Source organism: Vombatus ursinus, unplaced genomic scaffold (genome assembly GCF_900497805.2).
Source record: "Vombatus ursinus unplaced genomic scaffold, bare-nosed wombat genome assembly UNPS02010219.1, whole genome shotgun sequence".
Lineage (NCBI taxonomy): Eukaryota > Metazoa > Chordata > Mammalia > Diprotodontia > Vombatidae > Vombatus > Vombatus ursinus.
Genome location: NW_020949997.1, coordinates 6,080,260 through 6,102,753, shown reverse-complemented (window position 1 = coordinate 6,102,753; position 22,494 = coordinate 6,080,260). Strand labels below are relative to the sequence as shown.

The window sequence follows — 22,494 nt, the reverse complement described above, 5'->3', positions numbered from 1 at the left end:
GCTATTTATGGTCATATGAAAAATGCCCTAAATCACTATTGACTAGAGAAATGCAAATCAAAACAATTCTGAGGTACCACATCATACCTATCAGATTGGCCAATATGACAAAACAGGAAAATGAAAAATGTTGGAGAAGATGTGGGAAAATTGGAACACTAATGCATTGTTGGCAGAAGTGATCCACCCATTCTGGAGAGCAATTTGGAACTATGCCCAAAGTGCCATAAAAATGTGCATACCCTTTGACCCAGCAATAGTACTTCTAGGGCTGTATCCCAAAGGGATCATCAGAATAGGAAAAGGACACACATGTATAAAAGTGTTTACAGCAGCTCTTTCTGTGGTGACAAAGAACTGGAAATTGAGAGGATGCCCATCAGTTGGGGAATATCTGAACAAGGTGTGGCATATGAATGATGAGCAGGTAGATTTAAAAAAGGTGTGGCATATGAATGATGAGCAGGTAGATTTAAAAAAAAAACACGAAAAGACTTACATGAATGAGGTGGGCAGAACCAGGAGAACATTGTACACAGTAACAGCAACATTGTTCGATGATCAACTTTGATAGACTTAGCTCTTCTCAGCAATACAATGATCCAAGACAATTCCAAAAGACTCATGATGGCAAATGCTATCCACATCCAGAGAAAGAACTATGGAGTCTGAATGCAGATTGAAGCATATTATTTTCTCTCTCTCTCTCTTTTTTTGGTTTGTTTTTTCTTTCTTAGGGTTTTTCCCTTTGGTTCTGATTCTTTTTTCACAACCTGACTAAAGTGGAAATATGTTTTAATATGATTGTACACGTATAGCCTATATCAGATTGTATGCATTCTTGGGGAGGGGGGAAGAGAGGGAAGGGGAATATTTGGAACTCAAAATCTTATAAAAGTGAATGTTGCAAACTAAAAATAAATAATTTTTCAGAAAAAGAAATGATGAAGGGAATGGTTTCAGGGAAGACTTGTGTGAACTGATACAAAGTGAAGTGATAATAACTAGGAGATTACTTTATACAATAACAACAATATTTTAAAGACAATCAACTTTGAATAACTTAGGAACTGTGATCAACACAATGACCATCCACAGTTCCAAAGGACTCATGATGAAATATGCAACATATCCACCTCCAGATAGAGAGCCAATACACTCAAGAGACAGATTGAAGCATATTTTCTTCTCTTTCTTTCTTTCTTTGACATGACTGATAAGGGAATTTGTTTTGCATGACCATAAAAAATAAGTTATAACATTCATGGTTTTATGTTCAATCTTCCACTGTATTAATTTGTACATGAAAATGCTCATCTTACTTGGTGTTTGTTAAGTTCACAACTTAAAAAAAATCATTGCTGCTGTGTTTTCTCTCTTCTTTTTCTTTCGTGCATCACTATCGCTATTCCCATCCTTACCCGCACCCCCAAAGTCCTCCCTTACAACAAATTTGTATAGTCAGTAAATCAAGACAACTTTACGCTTTGGTCGTGCTCCCGCACACCCCGTCTGCCAAGAAGTGGTCCGGTGGGGACTACATTTCCCAGAATCCGTAGGGGGGGGGGGGGCAAGCTCAGATTCCGTTTTCCAGACGCTATCTCCAAGCCTGCCTGGGAACAGAGCGCCCCCGAGGCCTTTGGCAAATGAAGTCTGGACGGAGGAAGCGGAAGAGGCCCGAAGAAGGCTGCGGGTAGAGGGGCCGCTGGGGTGTGCGCAGGCGCAGCTGTGCGGCGGACTCCGCTGCCAAGATTCCGGACCCCTCTCGATCTGGAGGTAAAGCCCACGCCGGGAGTGCCGCGCGCGCGCTGCTGTGATTGGGGTTGTGTCGAGAGGGCTGGTCGGGGGAAAGCGGAGCCTGGGGAAGGTGGGGCGGGATCCCCGTACCGCCGAGAACCGCACTCTCCTCCGGTCTGCGGCAGCGGGAGCCTGGGTCCTGCGATCGGGGAGTCTGTGGGTGTCCGTCAACCAGTCTAGTCAAGGCGTCACGCATTTATTAAGCGTCTGCTGTATGCCTGGGGTCAGTGCTAAGCGCTGGAGAGACAAAAAGAGGCAAAAGGCAGCCCCTGCCCTCGAGGAGCTTACGATCCAGTGGGGGAGACAAGCAAACATACATAGGAACAAGCTATAGATCAGATAAAGGGGAAATAACAGAGACATCATCTATATTTATTAACCGCCTACTGTGTGCCAGGCACCATGTTAAGCTCTGGGTATACAAAAAGGGGCGAAAGGTAGGCTTTGCCCTCAAGGAACTTATAATCAGATGGGAGAGACAAGGAGCAGATATGTAGGAACAAGCTATAGACAGGATAAATAGGAAATTGTCAACTGAGACATAGTATTTGTGGGGGCACAAAGAAAGGCAGACGACATTCTCTGCCCTCGGAAAGCTCACAGTCTAAGGTTGGGGGTCAGGGTGAGACAACACGCAAACCACTATCCACAAACATCGTGTATGCAGATAAATTGGAAATAATCAAAAGAGGGAGGGCCCAAGCATAGAGAAAAGGCATCTGGTAAAGTGAGACTTAAGGTGGGACAAGAAGGAAGCTGGGAGGTGGAGATGCAGAATCTGAGCATCCAGGTGTGGGAGACAGCCAGGGAGCATGCCCATGAGAGGGGAAGGGTCTTGTTCATGGGACAGAAAAGAGGCAGGGGCCAGCATCGAAGAGTGATCCTTTTTGGGTTATAGAGATAAGAAGGCTGTAAAGGTAGGAGGTGGGGTAGGTTATGAAAGGCTATGAATAGCAGATAGAGGATTTTATATTGGAAACAATGGAAAGCCACTAGAATGTATTGAATGTGTGTTGAGAGTGGGGAGGGAGTGTGACGTGGTCAGACTGGAGCTTTAGGAAGATCACCTTTGACAGCTGAGTGGAGGGTGGAAATAAGCATTTATTAAGTGCTTACTATGTACCGCACAATGCTAAGCACTGGGATGCAAAGCAAGACAAAACACAGACCCTACCAAGTTCTAAAAGGGGGAGATGATGTGTAAACAGCTGTACCTACAAAATAAATACAGTGTAAATGAGAGGTAGTCTCAGAGGGAAAGGGGAAGGTGTGAATGGGAGTGGAAAAGACCTGCAGAAGGTGGGATTTGAGCTAAGCCTTGAAGGAAGCCCAGTATGGAGCATTGCGCCTGCAGGTGTTTGTGCAGGTACTGGTCTGGGTTTCTCTGAAAGTGCCTGAACTAACTTTCAGGAGTTAGATTGTGTGATCAAGAGGGCACAGGCCACTTGCTGCTGTTCTTTGTTTCCCCAGTGCTTAGCACAGTGCCTGGCACATGATAAGCACTTAATAAATACTTGTTGATGAGTAAATGACTGAATTGGGTTCAGTAGAGGAGTCTGGCACCTCAGTTCTCCAGACTTCCAGGTAGAAGTCTTGTAGACTTTGAGTAACCCTGTGTTCCATCCTCTCTGTCCGGTGTTTGCAAGCCTTGTTATTTTTATCCTTTAGAAGGAGCTCTGCAGTTTGACAATTTCCTCTTCTTTGCTGTTGCTGCCACCCTAGTCCAACCCTGATCAGCATATCTGCCCAGCTGGCCTCCCTGCCTTCAGTCTCTTCCACCCTCAGCCCAACATAATCTTTCAGAACTCAGCATATCACTGCCCAGCTTGAGTCCACACTGGGACCTTGCTACTGACCTCAAACCATGTTCAGACCTCTGGTAATGAGATATGGCGGAAAGAGGACTGGATTGAGAATTAGTTCTGTGTTGGTGTCCTAGTGCTTCTGCTTATTAACTATGTAATCCTGAACAGATTCCGTTATCTCTCTTTCTCAGTTTTCTGAGATCTTGTAAATTGGCTACTTTCACTACCTTTCAATTCATTCAGCAACCATTTATTATGTACTTACCACACTCAGGCCCTGGAAATATTAGGCTAAAAAAAACCCCAAAACATCAGCCCCTGCCCTGAAGGAGCTTGAATTTTACTTGGGAGGGTTAAGACTGAGCAACACCTTCATCTAAAATAAGACCTTATAGGGAGTGTGAAAGCAGAACAGTGACCATCTCCGGAGGTGGCACATAAAGGGCTTGTAGGCCACAAACATTCCATTCTCTTTCCACCTCTCAGGAATATCTTTCCTCTAGCTGACTCTAGACATGCTTGGATTTTTTTTTTTTTTTAGCAAAAGTATTTACTGTATTAATCTGTTTACCATATATGCCTTTTTACCAGATACCATAATGATTATGTATCTCATTAAATATGTAGTCATATTAACTGGTATAAATTTAAGTTGTTTTCGTATTCTTTTCAAGGAATATTTATTGTTACTTATGGTATGGTGTGATCCAAAAGTATAAATAAAACATTTAAGGGGTTTTACAATGAAAGAAAGAAAAAAACACCTAAAGGGAAAGTAGAGTTAAAAAAGAGTTTATTTAAGATAAGCTCTCAGAGGGAGAAGAAGAGATTAAAGATTCAGGAGAAGAGGGGGTGAATTGTGGGCTTGAGATCTCAGAGGTGATAGAGAAAGATAGGATGGAGGGGCAGAGGAGGTAGCATTAGAGGAAGAGAAAGATCCTTCCTAGAACTTGTCTAGGAAGGCAGCCAAGATGATGAAGATGCCCTCTAAAGATCAGTTGAAGGACCAAGGTATGTTTAGAGCCTTTGGGGTGGAGAGTAGAGTAGGGGTGCAGTGCTGTGATCGCTATGGCCACATATGTAAAGAACTGTTATATATACATTGGATTAGACTTGCCCAGTTTGGTCCCATAGTATAGAACCAATAGCAATGGGTAGAATATGGAAAGAAAGGAATTGAGGCTTGATGTCAGAAAAAACTTCCTAACAAGTAAAGCGTTCCCAGAGTGGAACAGGTCGCCTTGCATAGAAGTGGGCTCTCACTCATCAGAAGATTTTAAGTGGGGTATGGATGACCACATGAGTATGTAAACAGGTTTCCTTTTGGTTATAGGTTGGACTAAATGACCAACTGAAATCCCGTCCAACCTTAAATTCTGTGAATTCTCCAATTCTTCTGAGGAAAGGCTGAAAGCACAGTTGTAGTAGTGTACTGTGAAGTAAGATGACAACATATAATAAGCCAACAATGTGTGGTCTGATATTATTTTCCATTAAGTATATAAAGACATCCACTGAAAAAGAAAGTGTGAGAGTCAAGTCAACAAGCATTTATTAAGCCCCTGCTATGAACCACACACTGGAGCTACAAAGAAAGTTTCAAAACAAAACAAAACAAAACAGTGTCTACCCTCAAGTGTAATGGGCAACTCAGTATAATGGGAGAGACAGCATGCAGACAGTAACTTCATTCTATTCTATTCTGTTCTGTTTTTAATAAAGCATCGACATTCTTTTCTAAGTTACAAAGGGAGGAGAATGAGGTTCATAAAGGGAAAGAAACAAGCAGAGCAGTGTTGGGACTATAATATTACTTTAGAAACAGGAAGAATGGAAAGGTCTGTATGAACTGATGCAGAGTGAAGTAAGCAGAGCCAGAAAACATATACACAGGGACTACAGCAATGTAAGTGGAAAGAATCACCACACGAAAGAATCATAAGTGAATATTGCAACATTCTAAAGAACAAGCATGGCTGGGAAGAAAAGACATGAGAAGACGCTCTCCCCCCACCCATTTGAAGAGGTAGGGGGTCCACAAGTGTGGAACATTTTTTATAGTTTCAGAGTTTTTTTAATGAATTGATCAGTTATATTAGTTTTTTCCTCCTATTTTTTTTTGTCTTGGTAAAATGATTGTTATATGGGATGAATGTTTTGGAGGGGGTGGGGAAAGGATACTGAGGGAGATTATGGTGATATAAAAAAAGACATTAATAAAAACTTATTTTAAAAAATAAACATATAGACAAAACCCAAGCTATGTATATCAAAGATTTGTGGTTTTATATGCAGTCCTCTTTTTCTATTTATTTTTAGATAGGGAAATGTTCATATTTCTTGACATTTGTCAAGTTCATAATACCTAAAAGGAAAAAAAATCGAAAAGAAAGCAGTGTACCAATTAAAAAAAAAAACTATGACCTATAGGGAAATTATTTTTGTGAGAAAGAAAAAGGCAAGCTCCCCAAAAAGATTAATATGGCTATCTAGGGCACTCATTAACAAACTCATTTTAAAAAGATGTGTAGACATCTATAACCTATATCAATTGCTTGCTTTCTCAATGGTGGGGGCGGAGGGAGGAAGGGAGAGAATTTGGAACTCAAAGTTTAAAAAACAAATGTTAAAAATTGTTTTTACATGTAACTGGGGAAAAACAAAATACTAAATAAATACATTTAAAAAATAGAAGCTGGAACTTCACAAAAAAGGACAGTCATAACAATTCTATAGGGTACTCTCAAGCCCAGAATGAGGCTGGCAAGGAAAGCTAAGGCCAACAAAAAGGGGATTTATTTGTTTGTTTTAACTATGTTGGGGTCAAGAGGAGTACCAAAGAAAGTATATAATTGTTATTAGGGACAGATGGAACAACAGATGACAGTGAGGTAGATGAAATACTCAAATATTATTTTGCTTTTGCTTTTTAGGGGGAATGGCCTTTGGAACAGGAAGGTAGAACAAACACTTTTACCAGGGAGTGGAAACCAAAGATAAATGAGGAGACAGTCAGGCAGCATTTCTCTGCCCTCAAAGAAGTCGAGTTACCAGGCCCAGAAGAACTACATCGTAGATGAAGAGAGAACTGGCAGATGTGATTCCTGAATAGGTGTCTGTGATCTCTGAAAGATCTTTGAGAACAGGAAGGTTGCTAAAGGACTTAAAAAGAGCAAACATTCTGATTTTCAAAAGAGGGAAGAAGGTGAACTCTACAAACTCCATCAGTGAGCTTGACTTTAATTCCTGAGAAGTTGGTAGTGTCACTCCTTAGAAAAGGAAGCTGTTGGTCTCTAAATTTCAGCATTACTTTATTAAGAACAAGTCATACTAGATTAAACTTACTTCCTTTTTTTCACAAGGTAAATAGACTGCTAGGTCAAGAGAATGGTATCCACATAATATATGGATTTAAATATTTCAACATAGTTTAATGTGGTGCTTGTATATAAATTGGAGCCATTTGAGCTAGATCAAAGTTCTTAACCTCAGATTCATGAACTTTTTTTTTCTTTTATGGTAATTTTTATTCATTTTTTTGTTTTCAACATTTACATCCACAAGATTTTGAGTTCCAGATTTTCACCCCATCTCACCCCTCTCCCCACCCCAAGATGGCATGCATTCTGAATATTCCTTCCCCTAGTCTGCCTTCCTTTCTATCTCTACCCGCCTTCTCTTGTGCCCTTCCACTTCAGTTTTCCTGCAGGGCAGGATGTATTTCTGTACGCCATTTCCTGTATTTCTTATTTCCCAGTTGTATGTGAAAACATTTTTTTTTAAACGTGTTTTTAAAACTTTGGGTTCCAAATTTTCTCCCTTCCTCCCTCCCCACCCACTCTCATCGATAAGGCAAGCAACTCATTATAGGTTATACATGTGCAGTTATGCAAAACACTTCCCTAGTAGACATGCTGTGAAAAACTAACTCTATTTCCCTTAATCCTATCCTGCCCCCCCATTTATTCTATTCTTTCTTTTGACCCTGTCCCTCCTTAGAAGTATTTGCTTCTGATTACCCCCTTTCCCATTTTGCCCTCCTCTCTGTCATTCCCCTACTCTCTTGTCCCCTTCCCCCCCTATTTTCCTGTAGGGTAAGACAGATTTCCACACCCAATTGAGTGTGTATGTTATTCTCTGCTTAAGTCAAATCCTATGACAATAAGATTCAGTCCTTCCCTCTCACCTTCCCCCATTTCCCATCCACTGCAAGAGTCTTTCTTTTCTGTTTTTTTTTTTGTGACATAATTTACCCCATTCTACCTCTCCCTTTCTCCTCCTAGTATAATCCTCTCTCACCCCTTAATTTTATTCTCCAGATGTGGCCCCTTCATTTTCAACTCACCCTATGTCCTCTATCTATCTATCTATCTATCTATATCTATCTATATATATATATGTACATATAATTTTTTCTCCTCCAACTACCCTAATACTGACAAAGGTCTCATGAGTTACAAATATCATCTTTCCATGCAGGAATGTAAACAGTTCAACCTTAATAAGTCTCTTATTATTTCTCTTTCCTGTTTATCTCTTCATGTTCCACTTGAGTCTAGTATTTGAAAATCAAATTTTCTATTCAGCTCTGGTCTTTTCATCAAGAATGCTTGAAAGTCCTCTATTTCACTGAATGACCATTTTTTGCCCTGCAGGGTTATACTCAGTTTTTCTGTGTAGGTGATTCTTGGTTGTCATCCTATCTCTTTTGCCCTCCGGAATATTATATTCCAAGCCCTGCAGTTCCTTAATGAAGAAGCAGCTAAATCTTGTGTTATCCTGATTGTGTTTCCACAGTACTTGAATTGTTTCTTTCTGGCTGCTTATAATATTTTCTCCTTGACCTGGGAACTCTGGAATTTGACTACAATATTCCTAGGAGTTTTCCTTTGGGGATCTCTTTCAGGAGGAGATCAGTGGATTCTTTCAATTTCTATTTTGCCCTCTGGTTCTAAAATATCAGGACAGTTTTCCTTGATAATTTCTTGAAAGATGATGTCTAGGCTCTTTTTTTGATCATGGCTTTCAGATAGTCCAATAATTTTAAAATTCTCTCTCCTGGATCTATTTTCCAGGTCAGTTGTTTTTCCAATGAGATATTTCACATTGTTTTCTAATTTTTCATTCTTTTGGATTTGTTTTACAGTGTCTTGATTTCTCATAAAGTCACTAGCTTCCAATTGCTCTATTCTAATTTTTAAGGAAGTATTTTCTTCAGTAATCTTTTGGACTTCCTTTCCATTTGGCCAATTTTGCTTTTTAGGGCATTCTTCTCCTCATTGACTTTTTGGACCTCTTTTGCCATTTTGGGTTAGGCTATTTTTTAAGGTGTTATTTTCTTCAGTATTTTTTTTGTAATTTAGTAAGCTGTTGACTTGTTTTTCATGATTTTCTTGCATCACTCTCAGATTTTCCTCTACTTCTCTTACTTGCTTCTGAAAATCCCTTTTGAGTTCCTCCAAGGCCTGGGACTGATTCATATTTTTCTTGGAGGCTTTAGATGTAGGAGCTTTGGCTTCGTTGTCTTCTTCTGGTTGTATGTTTTGATCTTCTTTGTCACCAAAGTAAGATAATATAGTCTGACTTTTTTTGCGCTGCTTACTCATGATCCTGGTCAATTACTTGAGTTTTAAACTCTTTGTTAAAGTAAGAGTCTGCTTCCAATGTTGAGAATGTACTGTCCCAAGCTTCAGGGGTTTGTACAGCTGTTTTCAGTGATACCTCTAGGGATCTGAAAATTTTCAGTTCTTCCAAGGTGGTATGATAAGGGGCGAGGTGTTTTCTCTCCACTGCCACAACAAGCTCCACCACACCAGTGTTCCTCCTCACTCCAGGGCCGCCCCTCAGAACTATGACCCAGATCCAAGTACCAGTAAAGCAAGAGATTCCTGCCTCAGCACTGGCAAAGAGATCCCTGCAATCCCCCTCTGATCAGCCACTTGATTTCCTCTCAGTCTGTGGGCCGGAGGCTCAGAAAACAGCCGCGGCCCTGGGCCACGCTCGAGACTTGTGGCTCACAGCTCCTCTCTCACTGCAGTCACAGACTTTTCCCACTGACCTTCCAAGTTGTCTTTGGCGCTTATGGGTTGAGAAGTCTGGAAACCGCCACAGCTGCCCACGATTCAGTCCTCTGAGGCCTGCTCTGGGGTCGCTGCGGCCTGTGCGCCCATGCCGCACTGTGCTTCTCTCCCCGCCTGGCGCGATATACCTTTCTGATCAACCATCCAGGCTATCTTTGGCTGGAAATTTGTTTCACTCTGTCTTTTTGTGGGTTCTGCTGCTTTAGAATTTGTTTAGAGCCATTTTTTATAGGTATTTGGAGGGGTTTGGGGGGAGAGCTCAAGCAAATCACTGCTTTCCCTCTGCCGTCTTGGCTCCCCATGAACTTCTTTTTAAAAAATATTTATTTTAATATAATTGGTTTCCTTTGTAAACTGATGAATTCTATGTAATGCATTTAAAAACATTATTCTGAGAAGTGGTCCATGGGCTTCACTAGACTGCCAAAGGGGTCCATGACAAAAAGTAGATAAGAAAGCCTGAGCTAAACGATAACAGAATTATGTGTATTTGGAACCGATTGAATATCCAGAATGAAAGAGAAGACGTCAGTGAGTCATTGACATCATGGAAGGATTTCTCTGTCAGAGTTGCTTATTTGGTCTTTGGCCCATTACTATTCATCAATCTGTAATAATGTGAAAGCTAAATGGCATATTTCTTAAATCAGCAAATCATATGAAGTTTAAAGAAAGAAGTAATAGATTAGGTGACAGAGTCAAGATTCAAAAAGATCTTGATAGGCCTGAATAATAAATCAAGTGAGATTAAATTTAATAATAATATGTAGCATTTACTATGTGTCAAGCACAATTATTATCTCATTTGATTCTCACAACAACCCTGGGAGATGGGTGCTATTTTCCCCATATTACAGTTGAGGAAACTGAGGTAAACAGGTTAAGTGACTTGTCCAGGGTCATACAGCGAGTGTTTGAGGCCAGATTTGAACTCAGGTACTACTAACTTCAAATGCTTATCCACTGTGCCACCTAGCCACAGCAGATATATTTTTACAGATAAAAGTAAAGTTAAACATTTGGGTTCAAAAATTCAGTAGCACAGGCACAGGAAAGGGGAGGTATGGCTAAACAACATTTCCTATGAAAAAGATTTGGAGGTTTTAATCAACTTCTTCAAGCTCTGTGTGAGTCGGCAGTGGGATATGGCAAAAAGGCCAAAAAGCCACTGCTATTAAAGGCTGTCCCTAGAGAGGTCACAGTTGAGAACAACAAGGACAGTCGCTCTGTGGTTTGCTGTCCCGATCGGTGTGTGATCTTTGGGAGGAAGTAACAAATGCAAAAAGAAAGAGCATCAGTAAAATGTAAAAAAATACATATTAGAAAGGAAAATGAGTTCCGATGAAGGCAGTTTTGCTACAATCTTGTTAGATATAATATAGGCTTTGGGAGAAATTTTAAAAATTATCAGTATTTTTTGTTTTTATGTCACCTTCATTTTTCAGTGTATCTCTGAATCTATATTGATGTATCCTCCCTCCCATAGAGACATTCTCTATTACAAAAAAATCAAAAACCAATTAACACTTCAACAGAGTCTGACATATGCAATGATCCATAGTCTCTTGCCTCTGCAAAAAATACAGCATTCTCTTAACTCTTTTGGAACCAAGATTTGTTATAATTTCACATCATTTTTTCACTTGTTTTGTTGTTCTTTCCATTTACACTGTTATAGTCATTGGGCATATTATTTTCCTGGTTCTCCTTCAGTTTGTGTTGGTTTATACAATACTTCCTTTTTTTTGTATTTTTCATGTTTATCATTCCTTAAAGTACAATAAAAATATGCAGTTTTTAAAGGAAACTATCTAATAGAGGTTTCATATATGATCTTTTTTGTGTATTGGAGTCTTTGTAGTTAAGTTCATTGTAAGAAAAAGGAAAGCGTTTTAAATCAATAGAAAAACTAAAGTGCGTGCTTCTGTAAACTAGAAAGCGTGATGGGGGAGGGGGTCTTCCACTCTTTAGACATCTGCTTATATCCACGAAGGACTAGAAAATATTCCATACGAGGCTGCATGAAAGGAGTTAGAAATGTTTAGCCAGGAGGAGAGAAGGTTTAGAGGGTATGGGGATAACTTGTGTGGAAGGGGACTAGACTTATTGTGCTTAGCCCCTGGCCGAGGGAAGAGCTGTGAGAAAGCAGATTCAGTCACCATGTGGTGAGGCTGCCCTGCGGTGGAATGGGCCTCCCCAGGAGGGGACAGGTTCCCCCGTGGTAGAGGTCCCCACAGACTGCGTGGCCACCGGACAGGTGTGCTCGGGTGGGGCTTTCTGCTCAGGTACAAAGCGCGCTAGATGGCCTCTGAGATCCTTTCCCCTTCTTAGATTCGTTGGTTCAGCGATAGGAGGCGTCACTACAAATCAGGAAACAGATCTTGGTGAGTGGTTTCTGTTCCCACTCCCACGGATTTTTAGTCACAAGTCATCACCAGAGAGCAGATGAGAGGCTGTGGTCACGTAGATCATCAGAGGCGCAGCTACTCAGCTCCTTCTCTGATTCTGTGTCATATAAGCCATTTTGGAATTAATTTTTCACAAAATATGTGACACAGGGAAGAGAATGAGAATGATTTTCCCTCAGTGAAGGAGGCTGGAGGCAGAGATGTCAAGGTGTGTAGTTCATAGGAATAGAGCTTGAAAGGAGCTTAGAGGCCATCAGGTCCAAATAGCTTCATTTTACTGGGAGGAAATTGGGGTCCAGAGAGGTTAAGTGACTTGCCAAAGCTCACACAGATATTAAGTGACAGAGGCAGTATTTGAACTCAGGTATTCTGACTCCAGAGCCAGTGATCACTTTCCACTGTAGTGCACTGAACCAGGTAAGGACAAAGCCGTTAAGTCAAGCCACATTCCTGACTCGGAACCCACGCTGTTCTTGGTAATGGGTTACAAGCTCAGAACCAACATCTCTGGTCCCATCTTGGTCCTTCTCCCTTATCTGGAGAGGGAGCAGGGCAGCTATGCCTGGGCTCCTTCTGTCCCCTCTCTTTGCATAGTATGAAGGAGGTGGGAAAAATCCTACCAAGCTGTTACGTCGAGATTCTGGGAATTGCAAAATGAGTCCAGGCTCCCTCATGCCCTCATTCTCTTTCAGCAGCCTTGCAATACAGAAGAAGAAATGGCTCCTGTGTTGCTGACAGCCAGGCCCCAGGTGAGTTGATCTTTCCTCTCTTTTTCCTGAAATGCAGTAACAATGTCCAGAATATATATACTTTTTATTCCCTTGTCATGAAGCATCTCTGCCAGGAACCAGAGCCCCCAATTCTTCATCCCTAGGAAACTGCCCCATCTTGGTGGATGATGGACTGTAAGGAATGCTCCCCCACCTCTAGTGCCTTCCCTCAGTATGGCCCAGGGATGGCCCAGTAACTTGGAGATAAGATGCTTTCTGCCTTAAGCCACATGCCTCAGTCTCTGGCCTTATTCCAGAGGACACAGTACTTAGAGCCCTTGATGTCATCAGACCTACTTCCTGCCTACTCCATCTATCTCTGTAGTGCATTTAATCAACTCCCTTTTCTGAGGAGGAGGGTCCAGGGTGAGCAAGAATGTGTTTGTTTCAGGAATCAGTGACATTCAAGGATGTGGCTGTGAACTTCACCCAAGAGGAGTGGCAGCGACTGAACCCGGCTCAGAGGGACCTATATAGAGATGTAATGTTGGAGAACTATAGAAATCTCATCTCCCTGGGTAAGGACGGCTTCCCCGTGATGTAGAATCTGTACAGTATCAAGAAAATATTCTTTTAGCATAAATGGAAATAATTAAATTACTTTTTAAAATTAAGTGCTTATACCAGATTTCAAACTATATTACAAAGTGGTAATCATAAAAACAATGTAGTACTGAATGAGAAAAGAGTGGTTGATCAGTGGAATTGATTAGGTACATGACATACATAAGTAAATGACCATAGTAACCTAGTATTTGATAAATTCCAAGATCCAAGCTATTGGGGCAACAACTCACTGTTCAACAAAACTGCTGGAAAAGTTGAGTTTGGCAAAAACTAGGCATAGACCAACATCTTACACCGTATACCAAGATAAGCTCAAAAGGGGATACATGATTTAGACATAAAGGATGACATCATAAGCACATTAATGGAGTATGGAGTAATTACCTTTCAGGTCTATGGATAAGGGAAGAGTTTATGCCCAAACAAGAGACAGAAAGGATCACAGGAGGTAAAATGGATAATTATGATTTCATTAAAAGGATTTTGCACAGAAAAAAGCCAATGCAGCCAAAATAAGAAGGAAAGCAGGAAGCTGGGAGAAAAAATTTTATTGGAAGTTTCTCTGATAAAGGTCTCATTTCTCAAATGTATGGGGAATTGAACCAAATTTACAAAAATAAGAGCCATTCTCTAATTGATAAATGGTCACAAAGGATATGAACAGACAGTTTTCAGAAGAAAGCAAAGCTATCAATAGTCACATGAAAAAATGTTCTAAGTCACTAATATTTAGAGAAATGCAAATTAAAATAACTCAGAGGTACCACATTGCACCCATCAGATTGATTAACATGACAGAAAAGGAAAATGACAAATGCTGGAGGGGATGTGGAAAAATAGAAAAACTAATACACTATTGATAGAGCTGTGAACTGGTCCAACCATTTTTGAAACATTTCCAGGTTAGTATGGAGCCTGTCAGAGCTTGTGCTTAATTGGCATAATTTTTTTTTTTTTTTTTGGCAAGGCAGTCGGGGTTAAGTGACTTGCCCAGAGTCACACAGCTAGTAAGTGTTAAGTGTCTGAGGCTGGATTTGAACTCGGGTCCTCCTGACTCCAAGGCCAGAGCTCTATTCACTGCACCATCTAGCTGCCCCTAATTGGCATAATTTTTGAAAACACTTTTATGCCATGTTGAAGCATCAAAATGGGAGTTTAGTGGTGGAGCTTAATGTCTGTAGGAAATGCTTTGAAATTAGTGATTGCTATCTAACAGTGAAGGTGAGCATAAGGTCCTATTGATTTTACAAGGAACAGTCAATAATGGTGTTCTAAAGAAGATGAAGATCTGAGTATTTCAAGAATAATAATAGGAAGAATAGATATAGGTCAGAAAAAGCATATTAATTTAGAAATTGAGGAAAAGACTAGAAAGAGGTCAGAGCAGGCAAGAGCCACGTGTGGAATTAAAAAATGGTATGTCTGGAAGTCAAGAGCTCCTTTCTTAAATACCTCAAAACATATAACTGAATATCCAACTAGCATTAAGGAGAAACTGAAATACTTGTGTTATAAATTATGGTGAGGAAATACAGGGGAGGAAAAAATTAGAATTTGGAGAGCCAGCAGTAAGAGAACCTAAAGTAAAGATGGAGGTGAGAAAGGCATCAATCTGTTTTCCACGTTCAACTTAAGGAGAGTCCTGAACACTAAATAGAAGAAAAACTTAATTTTCTCAAAACAATCCAAGAGGAGGGCTAGGAAGGGCTCCATACAGAAAAGCAGTGTGAACGTTGAAAAACTGAGGAAATCATTCCACAGGACTAATAATGAAGCATGCTTCCCACCTTCTGACAGATGGACTCAAGATGCAGAATAAGATAGACATTTTCAGACAAGACCAATGTGGAAATTTATTTTGTTTGACTGCAAGGGGTTTGTTTTTCTTTTTTTCAACTGTAGGGGATGGAAGGGAAGAGGAGCTAGGGATAGGGTTGCCCATAAAAGAAAGATTTTATTTTTAAAAGTAATTTTAAAATAAAAGTAGTGTGCCTAAGAACTGGTGAACATCTGATAAGGATAGGAAATAGATTAGAGAAAGTTTATACTAGTTTTGCCCATAAAAAAAATCAAGGAAAGAAGAGAACAAGGCAAGGTCTAGTGAGTAGCTATGTAAAGGGAGAAAGGTCCTCCATCTTGAGCAGCTCTTAAGGTGCAGAAATACCAAAGAGAATTGGTAAGAACTGGAGAGCCTCTGAATTGCCCAATTGTGTTTATCATTCAGACCAAAGATTTCTTTTTGAAAATTCTGTATTTAATGGTTCCATAGCTGGAAATGAGAAACTTCATTTGTAACCCTTCACTTCCCATAAGAAGTACTTCTCCCTGTCCTTTTTTTCCCAAAGGCTCTAGCAATAAGCCTGAACCGTCTTCAGAAATTTCTGTGACTCTTGGCTTTCATATCCTGTCTCAATAGGGAGGCACCAAAGTATAGTGGGAGGAAAAAAGGCCAGTATTGACTTTTGGAACAATTTTTGTGTCTCCAGGACAACCTGCTGTGTTTCATCCCCTTCTTTATAAACAGGGCTCCCCATTTCTAAACCTGATGTGATCTTTCATTTGGAGCAAGGAGAAGAGCCATGCATGTTTGATTTACAAGGAATTGAAGAAGGAGAGATCTCAAGAAATTCCTATTTGGGTGAGTAAGAGAGAGACTGACAGGTAAGACTTAATGAAAATAATAGCCCAAGTGGTTAGTGAGGGGGCCTTCTCAGTGACCCCAAAGCCTGCTGAGATTGTTGATTCCCAGGACCCATGCTGGAAAGCTGTTTCCCATTTTGTGGCAGTGGGGGTGGAAGATTTTTTTTCCCCTCAACTGTGATTCTTCTGCTCTCCTTTTTATTTTGTTAGTCCCTGACTCTTTTCTTCTCTTCATCCTTTCCAGAAACCATCCTTTTTTTCAGATCATGTCCTCATCCTTATGCATTCCTGGATATTTCTCCTCATCAGCATCTCCTCCTCTTAAGGATGATAAGAATCAGATTACCTTAACTCCTGGATAGGTTTGATCATATTTTTTGCTCACCTTTCTCTCCTTCACAATTCTTTGTCTCCTATTTTCTAGGCTCTTCTCAGTATACAACTCTATTTAGAAAACCATCCCAATAATGTGGGTAATCCAGGAGACATTTTTTATCTTATCCACTTTCAACCAGAGATTTTCCTTTTTTTTTTTAAATTTTTTTTAAAGCAATTGGGGTTAAGTGACTTGCCCAGGGTCACACAGCTAGTAAGTGTGAAGTGTTTGGTCTGAGGCCGGATTTGAACTCAGGTCCTCCTGACTCCAGGGCTAGTGCTCTATCCACTGCGCCACCTAGCTGCCCCAGAGATTTTCCTTTTAAAAAGCACATGGAGTACATTACTTTGTGTTTTCTTTTGGTTTCAGAGAGGGAGAATAAACCTGGGACCCAGGGGTCAGCTCCAAAGCAGAGCATTTCTGAAGAAGTAGAATCATCAGAAGTATTAGTGGGAAGATTCACAAGAGAAGTTACTGTACCTGAGGTTAGATTGGAGAAGAAAAGAGAAAATTCTGAAGGGAAGACAAGGAGAAAATCTGTTTCCCATAAGAGAAGTCTCAAGAAAATGTCAATAAATGACCAAAAAAATTCCAGTAAGGAGAGAGGCCCTGAATGTAATCTATGTGGGAAAACCTTCAGGCACAGAAGTAGCCTTCGGAGACATCAGATTACTCACACAGGAGAAAGACCCTATGAATGTAATGAATGTGGGAAAGCTTTCTTTGACTGTTCATCCCTTACTATACATGAAAGAATTCATACTGGAGAGAAGCCCTATGAATGTGATGAATGTGGGAAAGCCTTCTTTAACTGCTCAAATCTTACCAGACATCAGAGAATTCATACTGGAGAGAGTCCCTACAAATGTAAAGAATGTGGTAAAGCCTTCAGACATAGCAGTAGCCTTAGGAGACATCAAATGACTCACACGGGACAAAGACCCTATGAATGTAATGAATGTGGAAAAGCCTTCTTTGATCGTTCAACTCTTGTCATACATGAGAGAATTCACACTGGGGAAAAGCCCTATGAATGTGATGAATGCGGGAAAGCCTTCTTCGACAGATCATCCCTTACTCAACATCAGAAAATTCATAGTAAAGAGAAGCTCTATGAATGCAGAGAATGTGGGAAAGCCTTCAACTTGAGAAGGCACCTTAACCGACATCAGATAACTCATACTGGAGAAAAACCTTATGAATGTAGTGTATGTGGGAAAGTTTTCAGTCGCAAGTCATCTGTTATCCAGCATCAACGACGTTATGCCAAAGAATGATCCTAGGAATATGAATTGAGGGAAAACTTCAGCCAGACTTGTCACTTTATTAAATGCTCAAGAGTCAAGGTGGGACCACAGACCCTATTAAAAACTTGATGTTGACTCCCCTAACCTAAATAAACCTGTTGTTCAAGTCTGTTAACTTTTCTTCTTACTATTTAAATTTTCTCCTTCCTTTTGCTATCAAACTCTCTGAGTAAGTGGTCTGTAGGTAGTATGTCATGAGCCTGGCCTCAAATACTTTAAATACAAAATTAACTAAAAACCCCTCAAGAAATGTCTCTTGCTGTCCTTGTTGACCTCAACTCGAGAGAGACACAACTCAAAAGGAAACTTCAATTTCCCTCATCATCTTTGAGTCATAAATCTTCCCCTACCTAATTATGAGTATTTTTTCTCCATACCCTCTGTTAATGGTTTAGAGCCTCAAATCCATGGGACCTTATAGCTAAAGGCATTAAATGCATGTCAGGGTTTTTAATTATTTTAGTCCATTGGAGAACAGCTTATAGTAAACATTCAAATCTTCTATAGGACATGAACCTGACCTCAGACCATGCTTTGTATCCCAGTCAGTCATCTACCAGAAAACTTGTGCTTGCATGCCTGGGCATCTTGCCCTCTTCCCTGTCCCTCCTTTCCCTTTCCCCATTTGAAGCAATACTTTTCAGACTACCTCCAGAGACCAAGCCAATCTAGGCCTCCAGCTTCTTTGGAAATGTTGATCCAGTAGGATTGAGCTGTCCTAATTGGTGAGAGCAAATACATCTAACCCACTGTATCCACCTGGCCCCAGACCATGCTTTATATCCCATTCAGTCCTTTGCCATTCCTACTCGGGCTATTGCCATCTGGTCCACCCCTCTTTCTACCTTTTTCTCTGGGAACAGTAATCAACTCAATATATCTTTGTCATGGAAAAGGAAATGGCAATTGATTTTTCTATTGCCTTCACTTAAAATCCCTATGACTTACCACACCACTCCATTCCCAGGCAACCCCCTCCCAATATATATGTATATGTGTATATTTGTATATTTATATATTTATATGTATACATATAAATTACATCATGTATAAATTATATGTGTATGTGTTCATATATATATTACTTTCTAATTAGAGGAAATTTTTTTTCTCTAATTAGAATGAAAACTTTGAGGACAGAGATTATCTTGCTTTTTCATCCCATTGCCTAGCACAATGTGTGGCAAATACCAAGCACTTAAAAGGATGTTTTTTATTCATCCACATATTCATTTGTCCACTCCAGCTTTGTTTATAGCTGTTAGCTCCACTTCTCTTAGAAATTTGCCTTGGATCCAACCCATTTCTCCTAACCTGGATATTCTTGCATTCTAGTTCTTGAAACAATTGGTTGTCCCATTGATCCAAGCAGGTTGTCCAGCTTCACCTTCAGGTATGACAGGAGGCCCATCACTCCTATAAGCCTTGCCTCTACTTTTTCATTACTCATTTACTCCTTAACCTTTTGCCCTCAACTCTGACTTCTCTTAAAGTGCACTAGTGATTTTTAAAAATTGATTTAGAAGTGTCAGGATGCATTTTGCTTTTACATCAGTTGTTTCTGAATACATCCAGTGCCACAACCCCTGAACACCTTTTCTTGTGACAAAGTGAAACATCTGAGCAAAACCACCTAATACGGCCTCCACACCTGGCGTAGTATACTGTATCCAATGTTTTGCACCCATAGGGTCCCATCTCTTCAAGGAAAGGAGGGATATGTATTTTATTCATATCTAGGGCCAAGACTGGCCATTAATATACAGTGTTTGGCTTCATTTTCGTGGTTTTCTTTAAAAAAATATTATTATGCCTTTTCTTAGTTCTTGTCTTTGGGTTGGATCCAAGGCAAGTTTCTAAGAGATGTAGAGCTGACAGCCACAAATGGAGTTGGAATGGACAAACGAATGAGTGAATGAATAAAAAATCATTTTAAGTGCTTAGTATGTGCCACACATTTGTGCTAGGCACAGGTATGCATATCTACATCTCTACATGACCCTTTTGACTACTGTCTCCTTCTTTGAACTCTCCTTTGTTTTAATGACATTAACACTTCTTCTATCTCTAACCACTTTGTTTTTTTCTTCCTGCCTGTTAAAGGGTTTTCCTTAAGGCTCAGTCCCTGGCTTTTTATCTTTTATTCACTGGAAAAGCCTTGTTCTTATGGCTTTAGTTATTACCTCTATGCTAATGATTCCAAATCTACAGCTATTCAGAGCCCTGTAATAGAGTGCTGGAAATTAAATGACTAATTTGGACAGGTAACCAACCACTAAATCTACATGCCTCCCTTTACCCCCAAAACCCTGCCTTAGACTTAAATCTGGAGTGGCAACCCCAGGTCATTCTCACTAAACCAGAGAAGGAAAGTTCGAGTGTACTGTCACATAACATGATCAGTGGGATCGGGTCAAGTAGAGAATGCTAGGGGAACAAGATGCCAGATCTGAGGGGACAAGTGAAGACAAATAGACAAAATGGGGCAAGTGAAAACGGGAAACAGGCTGCCTATGAAAACCATAGAGTATCTGGGTTGAGAAATGTAACTATTTCCTCATAAGTGAGGTAGGTAGGGCTAGGATATTGTAGCAGGATGGGCTGGGAGCCCTTAACCCCTGCTCCTTTGCCCCATCCCCCAGCATCTTAAAGAATCCATGACTGAGAACCTGGGTCTTTATAATCTACGGTCATGAGACATCTTCATTTGGTTGTCCCCTGTCATCTTAAAGTTAATACATCTATAACCAAACTTACCTTCTTCATCTCAAATCAGTTTCCCATTCCAAGTGACCCATTCCTGTCAATGGCATCAGCTGTATCCTATTTTTCAGATCTGATCTTAAAATCTTTTTGAATCAAAACCTGTCAATTTTTAATTTATGATTTTTTTAACTCAAAACCTGTCAATTTTTGATTTATGATTTTTCTTACATACATATTTTCTATTCACACTGATACTTCCCCAGTTAAGGCCCTTATCTATGTCTGGTCTACTGCATTAGTTTACTGTCCGACCTCCTACCTCCAAGTTGTCCTTACACAATCCATCCTGCACATTTTTGCTAGATTAATCTTACTAAACATTGCTATTAGAGGAAGCTGGTGGTGCAGTGGATAGAACACTGAGCCTGGAGTTGAGAAGACCTGAATTCAAATCTAGCCTCTAACACGTACTAGATGTGTGACCCTGGTCAAATCACTTAACCTCTGCCTCAATTTCCTCAATTTTGGAATGGAGATAATAATAGCACCCACCTCTCATGGTTGTATCAAATGAGATAATATTTGTAAAAATGGCTAGGCAAAGTGGCACAGAGTAGGTGCTATATAAGTGCTTTTTCCTATTATTATTACAAATACTTGTTCAAAGCTTTTAATGGGTCTCCACTGCTAGTAGGATTAAGTTTAACCTTACTCTAACATTCAAGGTTTTCCACAATCTAGGTCCACACTACCAAGTCATTTTACTTCTTACTTTTCCCTAACATGAATTCTCCACTACAACCAGAGCTTCTAAATGGGCTTCCCATTTCTAAATCTCATGTAATCTTCCACTTCAGGTAAGTGAGAAAGGGAGTGAGGCCAAACCAGACAGATAGATAGGAATCCTTTGGAAGAACAACCCAGCAGTTTATTGAGAGGGAGTTCTCAGTAGTCCCAAGGCATGTGCCAAACAACCTGGTAGGAAAACCCTTCTTTTCAGACAAGGTGGGAGTGGTTACTTTATCTTCAATTGAAATTCTTCTAATTCTCTTTTCATATTCAACTTTTGCCACCCATCAGCTATTACTCTCCCCTCTCCTTACTTCTTACTCATTTTTCCCAGATCCCATCCTTTTTCTGAATCATTCTTTGATATTATTGTTTTATCTTTTGTACCACATGATCTATTGCTCTTACTACCTCTACCAGGTTCCTAGATAGATCACCTCATATTGTCTGTTTACCTTGCTTAGAGAACTTGTAACCCACTCCCTATGTCCACCCCTCCTTGGGTTGCAAGTTTTTGAAAACTGCCATTACCATGAATCCTCAGTAGACATTTAATTTCATTTTCTTTATACTTATAGCATTTTCCTTCTCTATTGTATAGAAAGCATGACATTTTAATTTTCTCTTCGTTTCAGAGTGGGAGAATAGATCTGAAACCCAGGATTCAACTGTAAAGCAGAATTATAATTAGAGGGAGAATTAATAAATTTATAACCAAAGAATTGAGAAATAGAAAAAATAAAACAGTCACTTTTAACTATAAAATTTAAATATTTTTGTACAAAATCAATGCAAGAGGTTATAGATATGAAGAATTGAGAGAAGCATGGGAAGACTTACATGAACTGATGCAGAATGAAGTAAGCAGAACCAGGAAGACAGTATACAGAATGATCACAATATAATTTGAAAGAACAAAGAAACTGAATGCTGTGCAATTATAATGACCAAGCTTGGACCTGGAGAAAAACTGAAAGAATATATTTCTCTTCTTTCTTCATAGATGTGAGAGATTCTGTGTATGGAATTTTGCATAGGCTCTCAGACTGAGTTGATTTTGCTAACCTACTTTTTTCCCTTGTTTTTTAAATCTTTGTTACAAGGGATAGCTCCGTGGGGAGGGGTGAGGGAGGAGATATATTTGAAAACAAAGGTGACATAATAAACAAATTTCTTGTAATTCTAAAAAATGCTAGTAATAGCACAAGATAAGAAAAAAATTAAAAGCATAAAGATAGACAAAGGGGAG

The 22,494-nt window shown here is 39.9% G+C and overlaps 2 protein-coding genes across 4 annotated transcripts in view; both read left to right on the top strand.

Annotated features, from left to right (window-relative positions):
- The window catches only part of LOC114037059, a 159,588-nt gene that overhangs the window by 65,918 nt on the left and 71,176 nt on the right, over window positions 1-22,494 (top strand). The window contains 7 exon segments of the mRNA XM_027853858.1: window positions 1,576-1,720; window positions 1,783-1,953; window positions 11,799-11,967; window positions 12,783-12,839; window positions 12,965-12,995; window positions 17,273-17,673; window positions 20,006-20,130. Of these exon segments, the coding sequence (XP_027709659.1) occupies window positions 1,576-1,720; window positions 1,783-1,953; window positions 11,799-11,967; window positions 12,783-12,839; window positions 12,965-12,995; window positions 17,273-17,673; window positions 20,006-20,130 (1,099 nt within the window).
- On the top strand, window positions 1,716-22,330 carry LOC114037021 (zinc finger protein 2-like). 3 transcript variants are annotated; one of them, XR_003568395.1, is made up of 6 exons: window positions 1,716-1,776; window positions 12,783-12,839; window positions 13,252-13,378; window positions 15,952-16,065; window positions 16,813-17,789; window positions 21,881-22,330. XR_003568395.1 is itself a non-coding variant. In XM_027853805.1 (5 exons), exons 2-5 carry the CDS (start codon window positions 12,807-12,809, stop codon window positions 17,718-17,720), a joined length of 1,182 nt encoding a protein of 393 aa, XP_027709606.1. In that variant the 5' UTR covers window positions 1,716-1,776; window positions 12,783-12,806; the 3' UTR covers window positions 17,721-17,861. The 3 variants fall into 3 exon arrangements, 2 of the variants coding, with proteins under 2 accessions (XP_027709606.1, XP_027709607.1); XM_027853805.1 differs by lacking the exon at window positions 21,881-22,330 and having other exon boundaries at window positions 16,813-17,861; XM_027853806.1 differs by lacking the exon at window positions 21,881-22,330 and having other exon boundaries at window positions 1,732-1,776; window positions 12,786-12,839; window positions 16,813-17,861.